Here is a 21,318-nt window from a genome sequence, read left to right as displayed (position 1 = left end):
TATTTATGTATGTATATATATATATATATATATACAACGCACCGCCTGAGAAAAAAAAATTGGCCATTATTTGATTCCGGCGACACTTATTGGGCATAATACAGTCGTGTGGAATGAAGGAGAAAGCTGAACTCGACCTCGGACCGGTATGTTACTTAATCGCGGTAAAGTATTACGTACTGACGCATCAGCTATAGGTGGGTATTACAATAAACAGGTAGGTACTCCATACACGCGGTGTCGTTCGTTGGGTTGTCGGTAAACGCAGTCGCACCGCCGCAGTCCGTCCGACGCTACATCGGACAATATAATATTAATGTTTTTGATGAAATTTATTCGGTACAAACGCGTTATGTAAATAGTATAATATATAAAAAAAAAAAAAATCGATTTCGACAATAAGGACGTTCGTAAACATTTTTGACGTACGTTTTAAATAACTTCCTTTACTCAAGAAATTAACGTTTTAATATAGTTCTCACTTACAAATACACAAAGCGTCTTTTGTAATTCAAAATAACGAAAATACGATATAATAGTTAAGTTTTGGCGGACACAGAAAAAAAAAACGAATTTAAGAAACACCAATAAGAGCGATTTATTTCTGCCAATCGCCTACTAAAATAAAATATAACAATCATTGTTAATTATTAATAAAACAATTTTACCATATGCTCGCGATGATTCTCTATCGATTCTTAATATGATTCCAGTGTGTTTATATACTTGACAGTGTTATAGCTATTGTAGACAGTTAAATATATTTTTTTTTATCGTTTCAACTAAATATGTTTGTAACAAAACCAAAATGGTTCGAAAAGGTCACCGTGGAACCAATGTTGTTTTTGTATTTTGTAACATTGGCTATTTCAGCTTTGGTAAGTACTACTATAGTTTATAATATTATGTAGGTATGCATGAAATGTACATACATTTCGTGATGATTTTGTCTTCACGGAAATGAAAATAAATGTTTTTATTATGTTAAATTGCGATTTAATTATTTTGATATTTATTGATTTTTAAAACATGCTGAAGAGTAGACATGAGAATTTTAATTCTTGTCACGTGTTTGTTATTGCAATTTTATACCTTGGTAGGAATGTTTTTATAAATGAATAAGTCAAAAACTATTCAAATTGGAAACTAATGCGTATAATATGTAAAATAAACCATTAGTTGAAAATAAAAATAATTATTATTATATTTTATTTTAATAATATGATGATAGTTGTTATAACCGTTTGATAAAAGATAGTATTTATACAGGTACTATGAAAATTACAAATCACTTAATCACAATAGGTGCTATAATTATAGTACTGTACGTAATATGATAGACAAATAAGTTTTATTTACATTTTGAGATGGTTTATTATATATGTATTATACTTTACAGAGGTACTTTAAGATAATTCACTATTCAGTAATTATATATTTTAATCCCTCTTCACTTTTTTACTATAAATAATAATTAAACAAATAATTTTACAAAATATTGTTAAATTTTTATAGATCAATATAAATTATTCTAATTTTCAAATCATCAGATAAGATTACTCTATTTTCTAATCCTAGTAATTTTATTATTGAACTTAGAATAAAATGTTTGATAGGTAATTCCTAAACTAGTCATTCAAAATGTTATTTGTAGACATCAAAATTTTCAAAAAAAAAAAAAACGTTGGTTTAACAATTTACAGTAAAAATAGTAGTTATGATCTGAAAAAGAGAAGTTAGTATTACCACATTGCACTTTTCAAATGCTATAAATAATTTAAATATTTAAAAATATATAATTTTATTGTTACCTATTTCTTTCGGTTATAATATTTTTACACATATTTGATGAAAATCAACTATAACTCTAGATTTGAGTAATGTAGTTGAATAATTCAACTGCTGGCCACATTTTAACACACGCACATTAATAAACACGGACAAACGCCGGTAATATAATTATGTTATTATTTATTGCCATCTTCTACCCGGAGTTGTAGAAATAGCATCGCTGCAGCTTCATACTTATTCCATCGTCAAGATAAAATTAAAAGTACACAAACGTATATTATATTAAGTTAAAAGCGGAATATCGGTAATCATCCGATTTTTTTTATTTAACGATTTAATTTAAAAACAAATTAATTATATAAATAAACGCGAAAAATCAATAAAAAGTATTAAAAATTCCCACGCACGCGACACATAAAGTGATGAGAGCGGGAAATGTTTTACTCGCTGACACAGAAGAGGAAAAGTAGAGGGCTCCCTTTACGTGGTATTTATTTCTCTTTCTCGCTTGTTCAAACAGAAATTCTATGATGGTATTATTTATGCAATATAAAAAATACTCCGGAGTCGCGCAGGTCTCATAACAGTATTTACGGTTCAACGGGCCTGTTCTTGGAAGGTACTTGGGAGGCAGGTAATCAAAAAAATGATATTCAATCGAAAACCAAACGAAAACGGCGCCGTATGTTTTGAAGATTAACAAAATAAAAACGCTGTGCATATAGCTAAAGCGTTGATAAACTGTTTTAAATCACGCGTTTATCGTATGTACTTATATTCGAACGCGTTCGACTGATGGACGTCGGTTGCACTCCGACTGCTGGTTAATCTGAAACTTGCAAGGGTCGCATCCCCCGCCGGTCGTTTGATGTGTAGAATTGAGGTGGAAGCGTTTAAAACAACGGAGGTCGTTTTTTATTTTTTGTGTAGGGATTCGCGGTATATCCGAAATCTTTTTATTCTTAACGTCAACCACCCTTACGCAATACAACTATTTTAACTCTCGTTATGGCTCTATTATTATAATATTATAGTATACACACTAAACGCCATCTCCATCGCCGTGATGCCACCACTTACGGCTTTGATTTTATCTCAGAAAACGGCAGTGACGGGCGAATTGCGCATTATAATAATATTACCCTCTATACCAACATTAAACCCTCAAACATCGTAACGAGAGAGGAGACAATTTGTACGGTTTTTTTATCTCGGAAAGACGATAAACCGATATTATCGGCCGTACTAATAATTAATATTTCAATTGCACGACCTAACAAATTATTTACGTATTCACCAGTTCACGCTTAGTTTCGGTTAATTTTAATATATTGGTGTGAATATCGATTCACTATCGTATTTTATTTATAATTATAACAAGCATATAACATTTACGATAACCATTTAACTACGTTTTGTTATACATATTGTATTTATCTTATATAAGTTTACGCTGAAGATAAAACATAAGTGCTGACTTCAAAAAATTGTGTGTAAAAACAAATCGTCTCCCAATTTAATAATAAAAATATGGTTTAGCAAGGGCCACTACTGGGTTTTTTTTTAAAATTAATTATGGAAATTGGTTATTTTGATGAGAGTCATACATAAATAGATGGATTAAAAATATAATTTAAAGCTCGAGTGATAACTTACAGACAAATATCCAAACCAACGGAACTAAATTCGAATAATTAAACATAATAGTTATACATATTATAATGTGTTTGATAAAAACAATTCAGAAAATAGTGAACAATCAAAAAAATACACAAGTGTATCATATCTTATCACAGACCTTATACCTTTATACGATGATGTAAGAATGCAATTATTTATTTATTACTTTTTTGAACTCGTGAAAATTATTGAACCGTGCGTAGGTTATCATAATATCTGCGCTCTCCGATCGAGAGGATTCGAATTGTTTTCACTCTGCAGGACAGTATCAGTGATATTATCCTATATTTTGAGTTTTCTCGTATAATAGAGGTATATAACATATAATTTTTTTTAAACAACGCACGTTTCGAGCTTGAAATCAAAAACACTAGGACGAGCCAGGTTTTTTATGTAAATTAAAAAAAAAAACACTCACACACAAATATAGTGTTGATATTTACGAATCGTCATTGCATACCTACGCTTATACTTAAAGGCATACTCACCGCATTCTCGAGCGGTTTCTCGTTAACCACTTATCTTATAGTTTATAAATACCTAACGGACAACCGGTCGCGGTTACAGGTGGGCACGAACTTGATACTGCGAAAGGGGTGCGACCTGACGGCCACCGTACAGCCGGCCAACCTGAGGGACAAGTGCCTGAACGAGAGCTACGCTCAGGAGCTGGTGGCTAAGATACAGACGTGGAAGCTGACCATCCAGTACTCCGTGCCACTGGTGTTCATATTGTTCGCGGGCCCGTGGAGCGACACGCACGGCCGCCGCCGCGGCCGCTCATGTTCATACCGATCGCCGGTCAGCTGCTGACGGACGCGTTTAACGTGCTGAACGTGTACAACTGGCACTGGTCGCCCGCCATAGCCGCCGTGTCCGAGTGCCTGGTGCCCGCGCTCACCGGGTCCCGGATATGCTGCCTGGTGGGTGTCGCGTCCTACGTGGCCGACATCACGCGCATCCAGGACCGGACCAAGCGCATCGGCATGCTCATGTCGCTGTACTTCATCGCCACGCCGGTGGGCGCCTGCACGGCTGGCTTCCTGAACGTCAACATCGGCTTCTACGGCACGTTCGGCGCGTGCATGGCGATGAACGTGGTGGCGCTGGCGCTGGGCGCGATCCTGGTCAAGGATACGTCGGTGCCATACGACAAGGCCACGTCCGTCTGGCAGACGGTCAACCCGAAGGTGATCGCCGATTCGGTGCGCGTGCTGGTCAAGAAACGGCCCAGCCGATCGCTGCTCATTTACATGACCGTCGTGTCGCCGCTCACCGTTGGACCCATGCAAGGTGAGTAAAAACGCGTATAGTACATATTATCTTTCATTTATTTAATTAACGGGCGATGCCCTTTGAATATAATTATTAATTAAAAAAGGAAATATATTGTATAGTATTAGGTATAGTGATACAAATAATAATAATGTTGAAAATAAGATATACAATAGGTATACAAAGTCTAAGAGTAAAATAGAATAAAAAGGAAGGATTTTCATTGGCGATAGACATTATGCGTCGTAACGGTTCATTTTCCATGTAGATACTTTTAAAATTGGGAAAATAAAAGGACATAGGTGTACGGTTAGACAATTGTGGAACTTTGGAGTTAATAAGAGATAAAAGAGTAGGACAGTAAATACGATTAGATAACAGACCTCTCAAGAAAGTCTTACCTAACATCCGTCTACGGTCAGCTAGAGATTTAAGGTCAAGAACCTCTGAGATTGGAGTATAATCGTGTGGGGAACAACTTTGGATACTTTCAAGCTGACAAGAACCATTTGCCGTATGCGGGTCCCAAATTAGTGAACCGTATTCCAAAATGGGTCTCACTAAGGCACAATATATAACGTTTTTAACGTGTTATTTAGGGGAAATTCACTCTCATTACGAAACCTAGAGTTTTCAACGCCTTGCAACATATCATATCGATATGAGAGCTAGGATCCAGAGAACTGCTAAATTTAAATTCAAGGTCAATGAAATTATTATCTTCACGTAGTAGTATGGTGCCAATCAGATTATATAAGTGAACAATTGGAGATCGTTTTCTGCTGAACGTCGTAATTTTACATTTAGGAATTTTAAGAGATAATTTTAGCAAGTTGAAGTATTCAATAAAACGGTTCAAATCACTCAATAATTTGTCAAAGTAATCTTAAATATTTATGCAAATATAGATTTTCATGTCATCAGCAAAACACAGTAAGTTACTGTGGTGCAGAACATGACTAACGATATCGACAAAAAGTGAAAACAGTAGTGGAGACAAGTGACCCCCTGGGGCACTCCAGACGATGCTAAGAATGTATTTGATTTAAAACCATGGACTTTAACCCATTGATGCCTATTTTCAAGGTAAGACTTAAATGTCTTAAACCAAGTTAACAGTGGTTCACTAAAACCAGACTTTTCAATAATTTTGACGAGGATAAAATAGTTCACATTATTATTATATAATTGTAGATAATACCTAATAACGTATAGGTACGATTGATCGATGGTGGCGGATGTTGGGGAGGTGGTGTGATATATAGGCATGCTCTTGCTGTTCTCAAACGGTTTAGACAGATTTGTAGGGGCTGAACAGATCCGAGCTGGGCAAAGTCAGTTATGCAAAGTTTGTTAAACTGCTTCCAAGCTAACCCGTAGTTCTGGGTTTATCTCTAACATTGGTTACAGTGTATTGTTATTGTTAATATTCGTTAAAGATTTATGATTTATGTTTTAATATTTAAAAATTAACTAGGGTTTCCGTATCCCATCGCAACACAGTATACAGGTAATAATATTTTAGACAATTTTGTCTTAAGAGTTAAAATTTAAAAACGTTGACTTATCGATCGTGTATGAAAAAATGATCTTGAAAATCTGCACACGCCTATGGTGGAGAGGTTTTATGATAAACGTTTTTTTGTAGGGTGGAGATGTAAAAGCGTGGGAAGTGGTTGGCGTTCGACGTACAGTAGCTGTATGTCGACTGAGTTTGATTTACGTTAATATATTATATATTTTTAAGAGTAGACCGAAAACAATAAAAAAATCAGTGTTTCGTAATTAGATTCAAGGTTTATTGTCATTTGTCGATTATACGTGTTCAAAACGACTGTATTTCGTCTTGTTCGTAATTTTATATTTAACTTATTTTTTAACAAATCATGCATTAAATAATAAAACGTATGAGTAATAGGTTGTTATTAATATTACCAATGTCAATACTTACGATTTACTAGGTATTTATAATATTATATTAAACATTTGACGAAAAAAAATCAATATTTACATCTTAACAGTTTAATGATAGTTACAGTGACAGTTCTCGGATCTCGATTATAATTATAGGTATGGGTTAATAAAAACAAACATTATAGATTAAAATGATTTAGTAGGTAGATTTTGAAGAATTTGGCCAGTCTGAGTGAAACAATGTAAAATACCGTATTAGAAACTATTTTTTTACCTCATAAAATAATTGTTTACCAGTGTGATCCATTGATCATATTAAGTTAGTGGAGTAATTGCTATTCAACCGTAGAAGGGAAGGGAGAACGCTAGACAATTATAGATACAAACATATTAATATAATAAGTTTATATAACCAAAAATGAACTAGGTTAGGTTAGGTTAATAATCAAAATATTATATACCTATATTATTAAATACATTCAGAAAAAGTTTAAGTTTAAACTTCTGACTAATTATAAGGTTTTTTAGTGGATGATATCTGATGGAAAGAAAGTGAAATTCGACCTTACATAAAAAATCATCTGACCCCAATAATGGGTTTTTAAAAAAAATTGAAATCTTGCATTTATACTTAAAATGTATCTTAAAATGATGTACAACGAAATTTTTACAAGAATAAAATAACCGAGCACCACCAAATACTTCTAAAATGGTATTATGTACCTATCCGTATAATTTAGTTTTACTCGCGATTTTGTAGTTGTAATTTTTTATCATCTCTAAAACTTGATCAGTTATAAATTAAAAATGTATTTTGAGTAAAATAAATACTAATCTCGTTAATTTCTAGGTACACTTAGTACGTATAAAATAATTTATGGGACACTATTTATTTTTTTTTTCATTACGAATATTTGAACTAAAGGTATGGAAATAAGCGAGAAATGGATTAAAAAAAAAATACTTTTATAAAATAAAATACAAACCTATACCTACAGTTTTTGATTACGTATCATATTGCTCTTACCAGCAACAAAACCATACTTTATTTGTGAAACAGTGAGAGACTGAGGAATTATAATTTATAACTAATAATAGATTTCTAAGTTATCGAGACAATTAAATAATTTAAATAACGTTTATTGTCTCGATAAGGTTAGGTTAGGTTAGGTACATATTATGTAAAATAATTAACACGTTCACGTGCACAAATAATGTATATATATATATCACCACAATATCCTTAAGTTCATAAATGCATAACAAAATATCTTATTTGAATCCTTTGTAGTTACTTTAAAATCTATATCTTTACTGTATTATAATGTGTTGTTTTATGGAGTTTATTACTTATAATACAGTGTTTTATACTACCAAACACGTGAATTAAGAAATAATCGTATTATCATTAATATTCATATATATATTTCATGTACCTAGTTTAAGTTTAATTTATGTAAATTATTGATTTATAGTTTTTTGTTATTATGAAGTATTTTAGTATAACTAAGAAACTAAATAAATTAGTGAAATTTAGGTTTAATTAGATAAAATATACATGATATTAAATAATTGATTGATTTAATACATTTATTACTATTATCATTTTTTTTTTATTTTACAAGTATTTTGAATTCAGTGAAAAAAATATTTTTATTTGGTATTTGTTTTATTAACTTAAGTGATAAATTTCATTAGGTATGCATAAAAATTACTCAATGGCCAAGAATCAGTATAATTATATAATTATGTACATTCTGTAATTATCAAGTTCATATTATATTTATATATAATTTATGTTATACATATATTATATATGTATATACGTATAGTGTATGCTTATTGTGTTTTGTATAAGTGAATAAATACATGAATTTGGAGCTCGCTGTGGGCTGTGAGGCATCTACATGGCTATACATCTGTTCAGCTCTTGAAATAGCTTACATTTTGAACGAAACACAAAATGCGCTCTTGAAAAATTTCTCCCAAAAGATGTGAGCTTACTCTTTCATTTGAAAATACTTTAAATAAAAAAAAAAAACCTGAAATTCCGACGATTTTGCTTTTGGTGTTGCCGTGATTGTATTTGAAAAATGTACGTTTTCTTACTGTATAAAACAAAGATAATGTGCATTTCTACAAATCTACGTCTCGACAAATATCTGAATTTTAATTATAAAAACGGGTACAAACATTTTTCGATATTTGTATTAATTCTTTCAAAACAGTTATTATAATATTATTATTCTGAGAGGTAACGCAAGACGTGTTCGACTAAGTATAGTGTAATATTGTAAACAGTATCTTAGTAAGTATTTCACGCGCGAGTGCCCGACGTCTAAAAAAAACAATCGCCGATATGTATTATATATTTAAAAAATATAATAGAAGAATAAGAAAATAATATTAAACTTTATTATTACATGCGTAGGGGGAACAAATGTATGATTTTTTTTTTTTTTTTTTTGAACACGTTTTAAAAATATAACCATGCAATAATAGCTTCAGCAATATCATATATAAAATCTTTACGTGGTCGTTCTTAAATCTTAATGAATGTTGTTTGTGTAACGCAATATATTAATTTGTAGTCAGTGCACATTTAGTATATTGATTAGGTACCTACAGTCACCGTCAACCATGCCGTGGATTACAAACAATACTATAATAATAACATTATTGTTTTGGTTACAATGATATTTTTGCAATCTGTGGCAAAATAAAATATCATTACCCCATCTTGCGACGAGCGATTTATATACCGACCAGATAATATATCAATGTGCGTCAAAATAATATTTTTTAAGAGGTAACATTTTGTTGACCAAGTACAGTAGGCACTGTTCAAAATTCGAACGTTTAATTGGGTGTACGCACGCTCTACAATTGACAGTCCGTGTATCGATACCGCGAAGAATAGTATCATCCTACACACAATCGACACGCGGAAACAACTACAGAATCAATTAATAAGTATTGTTTTATATTATTTTATTGTGTTTCTGCGCGCTCGTAGAATTTTATCTGAACACAAAAACACGGTCATGCACTTGATGGTAAAAGCTGCGTGCGTAACTATCCATGTGTCAATTAAAAATCAGACAGAATAATACACAATAATAATATAGCCTACACATATTAATGTATTGGAATCCATAAAATAGGTCGACAATATTACGAAACATATATTATTTGGTCAAACTTTTTAAATAAATTTCGATCAATTAGAGAATTGCGCAGTGTTGTATAACTGTATAAATATTGTGTTATAACATGCCCTTGGAAGCGCATTGGTGTATCAATTTTAAGGGAGGGGTCAAGTGCGTCGTCTTGACGCTTTTCATCGATGCCCATATATATAATATGTTGTTTAATTAGAGGAAAATAAACAAACATTTAGAAGATCATACCTTTACGCATTAGTAAAGATAGTTTATGTGTTGGTTGGGAATTATAGGATTTCAATAATAATAATACCAAATAAATGATTCTACAAAATTATGTTTGTACGAGAAATACTTACTCTTATACTGATTGCTAGCTAATATTTTATGTGTTATGGCAGTCGTGTAGTTTGATACACATATAATATTATTGTTTATGATTATAAACTCTGAACTGCATTGATCATAAATGTAGATATATAATATATATATAAATACACTATACAGTATAGAACCATGGTATGATTTAAATTTATATTGAAGGAATTATACGTCTGTAACGAAATTAATTAATATTTTACTTGAACGAAACATCAAAGTGATATTTATGATTCTTAATTAACACGAAACGTTATTTAACAAAATATTATCACAAACAAATATAAATTTAAATAGTATATAATATTATATTAAATATATATCTATATATTAATACATAACATTTTTATAAATTGAGTAGCTGAAATTATAAATAATAATTTCTAGGATTAAATTTTTAATTAAATTTTAAGATTTTAATTGCTGAAATATTGCGTTATCGGATTGACGATATTATTATATGTTTTAATATTCGATTTTCTCACATTTGAATTAGATGCTTAATTTAAGGCGACGATTGCACTAACCTTCTCACTTATAAATTATAACTGTCATTTATTTTGTCATAGTGCATATACATACTTATGAGTCCTAAACGCGACAGTATCATAGGTGTCTGATGAATATTAAAATACAATAATATTTATAAATTTGTAGCTAGCATTGATAAGAATACTACGCATATTATATGCACCAAAAAATTATTTACCTGAGAAGCTATAAAAAGTTTTATCGATTATTAGTAAATACTATTTAATTTTTTATTTATTTTCTACAACTATGCTTTTATAAGTATTTCGCTACATCATTTTCACATTATTGTAATAATGACATAGGTATATTTCAATTGTTTTAAGAATTTTTTTTATCATATTAATGATATTAATGTATTCAAATTCTCTGTACACTGTTTTTACACTAATTCCGGCTTCTAGATAATATACAAAACATGGACAGCAATTTTAATTACAATTACATTGATAATTAAAATAGATGAATTGGACAATACATAGATTCATTCAATTTCACTTTATAAAACGTCACAAGTACGAAAAAAATTAAAAACTGTTTTAAACTTAATGATAAAATATATATGATGTAATGTAATGCGTTGTAGCATTATATATTATACATAACATAATATAGTTTCCATCTATCACCCATTTTGTATAGCCTAAAGGTACCACAGAAAGTCTAAATATGGTATTATACTGTTGCTAGTTTGGTAATAATAATAATACTTGAAATTAACCAATTACTACAATAGATAAATGTGATAGGTAAAGCTATTTACCCGTGGCATAGGATTGTGCCAAACAGACATAATACATTATGTATTCGAATTATATAACACCACATAAATCGCATTGAGCGAGATACTGTGCACAGTAGGTATAGGTACAATGGAAAAGTTGTCGTAGGTTTTAACGGTTACTCTGAAATGATTTTAATAAGACTATATATATATATATAAGTGAAGATTACTAAATCACTGATATTTGTAATATTTTACTGGAAACCCTATTTACAGTTTATTTTCACATAATGTATAATGTATATATTCTTCTCGAGAACTCAAGCACGGCATTTGATATTTACCTAAGTATATGGGTATATTAGAGTCAGTCATTTAGTATTTCAAGAGAATTTCTCTTCTCTCGAAAATATGATCTAACTTAATCTGTGAGTACCATAACATAAAATATTGATATTATATACTTATACGCTGCATAGAATTCAAAATATCAAAAGCATTAGAAAATGAATAGGGAATAATACCCACCTTGATTTCTCATCTTAAAACTTTTTTTTTTTTAATTTAATTTCTTTTTCAGTTAATTCAACTAATAAAATGTAAATTACAATACATCGCCGCAAAGAGCAAAATATTTGTTTATCTACCTACTGTGATTTGTCTATTCTGGACATTAGTTACTAACTTACTTTTTATTAACAGATAACAAAGATCAATGCAATTTGCTTATACATTTATAATATAATATTTTATTTGAAAGTGATGACAAGTATTTTTAAAATATAGGTATTTTATTTTTCGTAATTGAAATGATTGATATTTCTTGTCCGGAAATAGTAGTTCATAATCATAACATATATTCATAAAAATAAAGTTTACGATAAAAAAAAATCGTAACGATAATTTATTAATAACTATTTTACTACAAAATGTACTATTTGTATAATCAATATATTAATTGAATATTGATTACATGCCATAATATGGTAATCAGTAAGCTTGTGTACAAAAAAAAAAAAAAAACTATAATGCGTACTACAGTATGCATAGGTTACGTTATGTCAATGTTTCATACAAAGTCCGAAATTGTACATTTCGCAATTTGCACAGATATTTTTGTATACATTTACGAATTGTACAACCTTGTCCTTCAAACATTGATTCTTTCGTATTTGCCGCTCTCAGAAAAATTTTATCAGTAGGTATATCATTAATATTTAACACGTGTAGTCCATTACAAGATGAAAATTGATTACGACTGAATACGTTTTACGTATTTTATTTTCACATTGCTAATTGTACAACTTAGGACTTAGTATAGAACACAGACATAACCTATTCTAATCTATGGATATTGTAGTACGCATTATAAGTTTTTTCTTATGATGAGTTAAAAAATATTCATGATGTACCTACTGATAAAATTTCTCTAAGAACTGCAAGTACTTATTTTATTTTCACTTTGCTAATTGTACCACTTAGGACTTAATATAGAACACAGACATAACCTATCCTAACCTATAGATACTGTAGTACGCATTATAAGTTTTTTCTTATGATGAGGTAAAAAATGTTCATGATGTAGGTACCTACTGATAAAATTTCTCTAAGAACTGCAAGTACTTATTTTATTTTCACTTTGCTAATTGTACAATTTTGGACTTTGTACAAAACACAGACATAACCTATCCCAACCTATGGATACTGTAGTACGCATTATAACTTTTAATAATCAATTTTTTTCTTATGATAAGGTGAAAAATATTCATGATATACCTACTGATAAAATTTCTCTAAGAACTGCAAGTACGGAAGAATCAATGTTGAAAGGGCAAGGTTGCAATGTGCACAAACATCTCTGAAAAAATTGCGAAATGTACAAATTTGGACTTTGTATGTAACGTCTACACTCTATTCTTATATATTTAATTTTTTCATTTGCAAATAAGAAAGAGGATATATTTATATATTTATACCTGTAATTATTCTTGATCTTTATTTATTTTTATTCTAATGTCATTTTTTTTATTATTATTATTTATTTTACTATTAATTTACTATACAATCAATAATAAAATATTATTTAAATAAAAATATTCTTATTTCTAGGTATGTAGGGTCACAAAGTTTTTTTTACTTCTAAATTAAAATAAATAGAAACTAACTTAACCAAGAGGCTATACATGTTGTACTATAAATAATTGAAAATTTTAGGTACCTACCTACTTTATAAACTATATAGGTAATAAATTGTATTTTTATTAAAATAATAATTATTATTTTAATATATATAGTATATACCTAGAATACCTATATAATAAAATCAACAATAATCATATTACTAAAAATTTGAATTATAAAACAATATTGATTAGATTAAAATTAGTTACTTAACTGTTTAATTATTACACCAGTTAGTTATTTAAAATAGCTAAACATATTTAACAGATTTTTTTTGTTTATTTTTTCTTAGCTTTCAACTTAAAAATTATTGTAGATATGCATAGTTTAATAGTAATTATAATTTTTCTATATTGTATTTTACATTTAAATACATAAGTCATCTAATTAAAGTTATCTAGATTAAAAAATATTATTTTATTAATTGTATATTTCTAATTTCGATACCTTTTCATTCATTTTGGTAACATGAAAAGAAATGTTCTTTATAAATATTATATTATTTAAATATTGAATTAAATCATAATTCTTATTTTAAATATTTTTCTAAAATAATGATAAGAGAATTTAAAAAAAGTTAGATTCTTGAAATGGAAGTTCCAGTTTATTTGAATAAACTTGAAATAAAATATTTAGTAGGCATAAGTATAAAATATTAAGATTGACAGTATAGACGAACATTAAGTTCAAGTAAATGTGAGATTTCAATAAGGAAATGGTCTTAATGTAAAATACATTTATCAAAAACTTTTGAAAGTTTATAAAGTTTTACATATATAATATAATATAATATATTATTAGCTAAATATTGAAAATATATAATTCATCTACAATCAATAGTTTGAATATTAAGGTTAATTCCATTTATTTAATTGCTTTATATATTTTACATTATGTTCTTATAGATTATTTATTATAATCCTACTATTAATTCAGATATACATTATACCTACATATTATTATAATTAATATCCTATAAATTATAATACACCTATAGTTTATACTTATATATAAGTATACTATAATTATTTAACTTAAACCTTTTCCAACAGTTTTAAAAAACCTAATTAAATGTTTATATTAGAGTTATCTATTTACGGTTTAATTTTCAAAATATTCAAGCTTTTTTGGAGGTATTTATAAACAACTGAAATTGTCGATTTTTTAAAATGACGATAAAAAAATTTTTGTGTGAGCAAAAAATTTAATGCAAGGTTTCTTATAAGTTTTTCTGAAAGTTAAAAAAAATTTTAAAAAGTTTGTATTTATATCTAAGGTTAAGAAATTTAACCCTACGTTTTTCTTCAAAAAGCTATAAGGAAAACTTGAAGCGTCATAATAAGAAAAGATGTTATGAGCGTCTGAATTTTAAATTTTTACGAAATCGCGTTTTATATTATTAGAAATATTTATAAAATTTGTAATTAAAAGATTCAAAATATTCTTTTTTTTTTAATTTGTTTTTATTTATAATTCAAATGTCAAATTGTGATATGATATTAAAATACTCTATAGCTTTATACTGAGAATAATTTTCCTTTCTAATTAATTAATTTAATGAATAATCATTGATACTTTGTAAATATAATTAATACATTAAATTTTTATGATTTTTTTATATTAATTAAAATCTAGGTTGTTGATAAATTTACTTTTAGTTACACTCTTTTATTTTTTATTCTTATCAATTTTGCTTAAAAATAATTTTTTAACTCACACAAATTACATGTATGCTTAACGTAAGCCCTATAATAATATTATATTCCCTTATAAATGTTATAATACTTTCTATCTACAGATTTTATAAATATTTCTTCAAACTATATACATTTATATTTTGTATGATGCACTCATGTTATTATTTCTCTGAGCAATTTCTCAGAACTCCATATAATTCTAATCAAATTAATTGTAATTTAAAATCTCAATTTTATTACCAGATAAATGACAATAAGTTACAATAGAATTTGTATTACATAATTTGATATTTATCGGTCTTCTGTGTTCATTTAAAAATTGGAATGCTAATAAACAATAGAAAATTAAATCTAAGTGTTTAATTGTATTTAATATATTAAAGACATAACTAATATGAATAAATTAGTAATATTATGAATAACTTTTTTTCAGGTGAATACTCCATACTTTATCTTTTTGTCAGATATAAATTTGGATGGAACGAAATCGATTATAGCCTCTACGCTGCATACAAAATGACCGGGATACTTATAGGTAATATTTCTTATACAAAATAAAATAAGTTAAGCTAACGATAATGGTGCACGTAGCACGTTGGTGTATATCCTATTGGATAACAATTCAAAGAATTATTTTTGTTCTTGCCAGTTCAATCACAATTAATAATTATAGTATTAATTAAATTCAAAAGTTATTAAAAACTAATGCAAACAGTCGAAAATCGAAATACTGTTGATTTGTACACTATTGTATATAGTATATACCGATTTCTTCATTATAAAGTTTTGGGTTTAAAAACAATATTTGTTCATGTTGAAATGACGTATTTAATGGTGGTATACGATATTTTCTACTTTTCACAGCATCTATTATACACGTACCTACAACCTACCCACTTGACTAGATAAATCAATTCGTAAAATATATTTCCGGTTAAAACATACTTGGCTGGAAACTATTATTGACTTGCTCATTAGACAGGTATTTTTAAATATAATATACAATGCCATAATGATAAAATAACGTTAAAGTATTTTTGAAATATTAATCATCAATGAATTATAAAACTTTGAGTTTTATACATAATATTGGCTATAATTAATGTAGTACCTAGTTATATCTTATGTGGTATCTTGCATTATCTAAAATAATAAATTGTAAAGTACAAGAATTTGTGTGGGTATTTAAAAACGAAAATAACTATAAGTCATTGAATTTGATTGATATGATTATTAGCAGAATTTAAAAATTAAAACTGGTTGGAATCATAAAATATGATATTATGCCTATAGATATAACAGTTGCGTGATTTTATTTCATCGATGTCTTTGCATTTATATTTATATTTACCAAAAATAACGAGAGGATTCATAAAAAAAAAAATAATTAGTTAAAAAATTGCAATCAATTCTAAATGAGTATTAACATTATATTGTAGGTATATTATAATGTATAGCTATACTTAAAACCATTATTTCGTCATATGTACAGTGATTATACTATATATTCTATAATTACTTACCTATATTGATTAAATATTTTTTTGTATTACAAATTACAACTTAATATACCACCATAGCAATCATTAATCATTATAATATGAGGATCACAAGGTCGAGCCCATTGCAAATATTATTTATGATAAAAGTCGTCTGTTTCGGATTTAGAGCGTGAAGACAGTCTCATATCTGTTACATAATTTACATAATCGGTTTATTATGTATAAAAATTGGGTTAATAATAGTTTATAAAAATTAATTTTTCCATTTCCTTCTAATTATCTTTCTCAGAGCATAATAGAAACCGCTATGTATAGTGACATGATTTTGTTAATATTTTGAAGACGACAATTAGTATAATAGATTATACTATAATACAATAAAGGTATTAACATATTATATTTATCAATTTTTAAATCCAAACCAACCTTATTAACAGATGAAAATAAACCGAAAATCTATAAAAAGTAAGAGGATTGTACACGCATGTTATATAATATTTATATACCTACATATTAGTAAAAGACATTTTGTCTTAGACTAAAGCATCATTGTGAAACTGCAACAATTCATTAATGATATATATATATATATTATATATATATGTAATTCACACACATAATAATATTATATTACTTATAATTTACTATTTATACATCGTTCAAAACAGTCAATAGCAAATATATTATATCGTTCGTATTATTTTATTTACAGGTACTATCATAGCTATATGGTTAATGAGTGTAAAACTGAAAATGCACGATGCAGCAATAGGATTTATTGGCAGCAGTTTCGACTTAATCGCTGCAGTGTGCTATAGCTTTGTCACCCAACCTTGGCAGCTGTATGTAGGTTCGTCATACATCACATTCGATAAATAACAAAATCATGATTTGTATACGAATTCACGTGTAATAATTTAAAATTTTAGTGCCAGTAATAGATATTTTCCATGGTGCAGCGTTTACAGTTAGCACATCGATGGCGTCCAAACTCGTCGACAACAGTGAATTAGGTAAAAGTTGTTATTAAAAGTGTCAACAATAAACTTATTGAATTAATAATTATTATCTTTGAAGAAAATTCGATCTTAGCACCTCGAAAGTATATAATATAACCTTTTTTTCAATCATTAAAAATGTCAAAAATTGTGGGACAACGTCATACTGCCAAAGATAATAATATTTCATTGAATATAATATTGTTATTCAAAATTATAATTATAACATAAACACTTGTAAGGCGTACGTAACTCTTATACATTTTTTTTTTTTTTTTTTTTAGCGCAACTCAATTCAGTTCGCGGTATGCTGGAAACGCTTGCTCCAATTATTATTTATCCATTATATAATCAATTATATAAGCTCACATTTGAAACACTACCGGGAGCTTTTTTCCTGTTGACTGCGGTTATTACTGTTCCAGTTGTCATACTATTCGGGTAAATACAATGTGATTAAATATTGTACGCAACTTTACAATATTATACTCTGTGTAATATTCTGTAATGCTCTGTATTATTATAGAATTGTGTTTTTTGAACATAAAGTTATAGTGTGGTATGTATTTTTATTCGTTTAAAATATGTACAATGTCTGAATTAAATTCATATCCCTGGTCGTAACATGCAATACGCAATTAAATTTTCTGAACTTGCAATCTGTATACGAAAAGAATGACCAGAGTAGTGAGTATATTAGGTGCAATGGTACATACAGACTAAATAATGCGCTAATGATAAGAAAAATTCTTAAACATTTATTTTTATTCGAACAGCATAAAATCTTGAGTACCTATACCTACATGGTAGGAATATTTGCACTGATTTTTCGTTAATATTTATAAATTACCAAAAATAACCATTGACATTTTTCAAACACATTTGAATCGCTGTAATTATTAGAACTGTGATTTTCGATTATACTTAAATCTGTGTGTGTGTGTTTTTTTTTTTTTTTTTATCAAAAAAAGTGATAAGTCATAATGGTAAAATATTATTATAAGGGTAGAAACTATACATAATCTATAAATCTTGAATTTAGTGAGAGGATAATATTGTAATAAAATTAATTTAAATTTAATAAAAGTCAGTGCTGGTAATATATAAACGATAGTGGGAATTCGTTGGACGAAATTAAGTGGTTTTAGTGCAAAATATATAGGCATATGTGTTGTAGGGTTTTCCACCTTTTAATTTGATTTTGATTGTTATTATGGTTGGCTGTTGGTCAATATTGATTTTATTTGAACGTGTGAGTTTATAAGGCTATAAAATACAAACAAAACGTTTGGTATTTTCCATGGCATCTAATTTGATTTTATAGAAACATTTAACTACTTATTCTGATATTGTATAAATGGTGTATGTACTCGTACGTTATCATTAATATAGCGGTACAACATCTTTTATTCGAAGTTTCAAACACCCGATAATCGATTTTAAAAATTATTTATAGTGTAGTCTTCAAATATAATAATCTATAGTAAGATAGTTCATAGATTTTACTTTGAAGAAGTCAACTTTATTGTAAGTTATAAATAATAGCTAAATTGATATCCACAGTAGGTTTAAAAAAAAAAAATAAAAATAAAAAACGGACACAAATTTGATATGAATTTTCTCAACATGTAATTACCTAATTAATCAGTTATAATCTAGCATTTTAAAAGTACATTAGTACTAACATTAGTATGATAATTATATTGTATTAATTTTACCATTACAATAATAATATGCCTAATCATCTATAATTTTTATTTAAGTATACCTAGTTAAAATTATAATATTTTTAATGTAATGTTTAATAAAATAACGAAAAATTAAAATGTTTAAAATACAACAAATAGCTTTTGTATTTATTTTTTAGTATCTTTCAGTACATCCAAGTACATTATATAGAGGTATAATAATACTATAATATCTTGGTATATATACCCGATTAAAAAAATTGTAAATTTAAAGGATATTTATTTTTATAGTCTTTGACCTTTGTAAGCGTTTTCACTTTCGAATGCATTAAGTTCAACATAAAATGTTTGTGTTTTAAAATTGATAAACTGAACTTAAAGAATTGTCGCGGTGCTACTACAACCCTCCTTAATTTATTATAAGTAGTATTATACAGTAAACATACGAAATATAATATTAAACTCTACCACTTAAGGCTACAATTATTGTGTTTCATGTTTTTACTGCTTATTAGTTATTTATCATTGAATGTTTGCAACTTAGATGGTATTATTTAGGGTATAATAATATTACTTTTGTATTATTTTCAGGTTGACGTACAAAGCCGATCAAAAAAACAACATATTTAAAAATAACGAAGATAATACTGTAGCACAAAAAAATAAAGATGAATGTAATAACACAGTCAAGGAAGAATCGATTAAAACTATAGATACTGTTTGACATCATTGATACATAAACGAATATGATGGTAATAACAATATGGTAAACATCATATTATATGTTATTTGTTATTATGTTATAAACCTTCCTGCCTATTTGAATTATTTTAATACAGACATTATTAAACATAATTTTATTGCATTTATATAAAATAGTCACTAGTATACATTGTACCATACTTTAAACTATAATAATTGCTTTTGTAATGTAAAATTCAAAGCAAATTCATACCAAATCATAAATACTTATAAGTTGTAAGTTTAGATAGTTTAGTGTAAATAGTATAGAATAATATGTAGATAAGTAATTAAAGATAAATAAATTAAATCTATTAGGTATATTAATAAGATGTTTTGTATATTATAATTCTGTCTATCTAGTAAACATTATAAAATTTTTGTTTTTGTTTAAGAATTTTTATTTAAATAACTTTTAAAATACAATGTAGGTACATGTACCTATACTTACAATAGAAACATTTTAGAAAAACTTAAAATAGTATTAAGTGTACTGAAGATATATAACTATATTTTATAACTTGATATTAGGTAAGGTACATAATATGTTATCTTAGGTAATAGCTAATAGGTACTTACTACATGTCTACATGCTAATACAAGTTATTCACGACCTTTTTTTTTATTTTAAGGATTCCTCGATCCATCATGTAATTTATGTTAATGAAACTACTGTTTTTTTTATACATACAACCAAAATTAAATTGTTTTTATAAAATTAAATTGAACTTTTAAAAGAATGTTTTTTCTTGTTCTTTTGAGTAAATATTACAATCTACCTTCACTTCATTAGTCTAAAAGACTGTTGACATAATTTCGCTAATATTTTCATAATATTATAATTTTTACATAATAAGAAACTCTTAGAAACATTTAAATATTCAAAAGACATTTGAAAAAAGGGGAAAAAAGTTAACAGCTCTAATGTCAAGTTTACCTTGTCATTGAAGAGTAAAGTAAATCGTAGTTTTCTTTAAGTTAAATTTGAATTACAAAATAAATAATTGATTATGAAAAAACGATTCTAAGTGAAGATAGTAATCCTATATTACTA

At 27.6% G+C, this 21,318-nt stretch overlaps 1 protein-coding gene across 1 annotated transcript; it reads left to right on the top strand.

Moving 5' to 3' along the window:
• Positions 1-228: 228 nt before the first annotated feature.
• Positions 229-21,004, top strand: LOC114130427 (proton-coupled folate transporter-like). The gene is given in 8 exon segments (XM_050198203.1): positions 229-878; positions 4,039-4,240; positions 4,243-4,764; positions 15,769-15,870; positions 17,550-17,687; positions 17,767-17,850; positions 18,120-18,276; positions 20,115-21,004. Coding segments are annotated over 8 exon segments (1,428 nt in total). The 5' UTR covers positions 229-788; the 3' UTR covers positions 20,248-21,004.
• Positions 21,005-21,318: the final 314 nt, after the last annotated feature.

This window comes from Aphis gossypii, chromosome 1, assembly GCF_020184175.1.
Source record: "Aphis gossypii isolate Hap1 chromosome 1, ASM2018417v2, whole genome shotgun sequence".
Taxonomy (NCBI): domain Eukaryota; kingdom Metazoa; phylum Arthropoda; class Insecta; order Hemiptera; family Aphididae; genus Aphis; species Aphis gossypii.
Note: the sequence above shows the minus strand (reverse complement) of the source record. Positions and strands in the feature narration are given on the sequence as shown.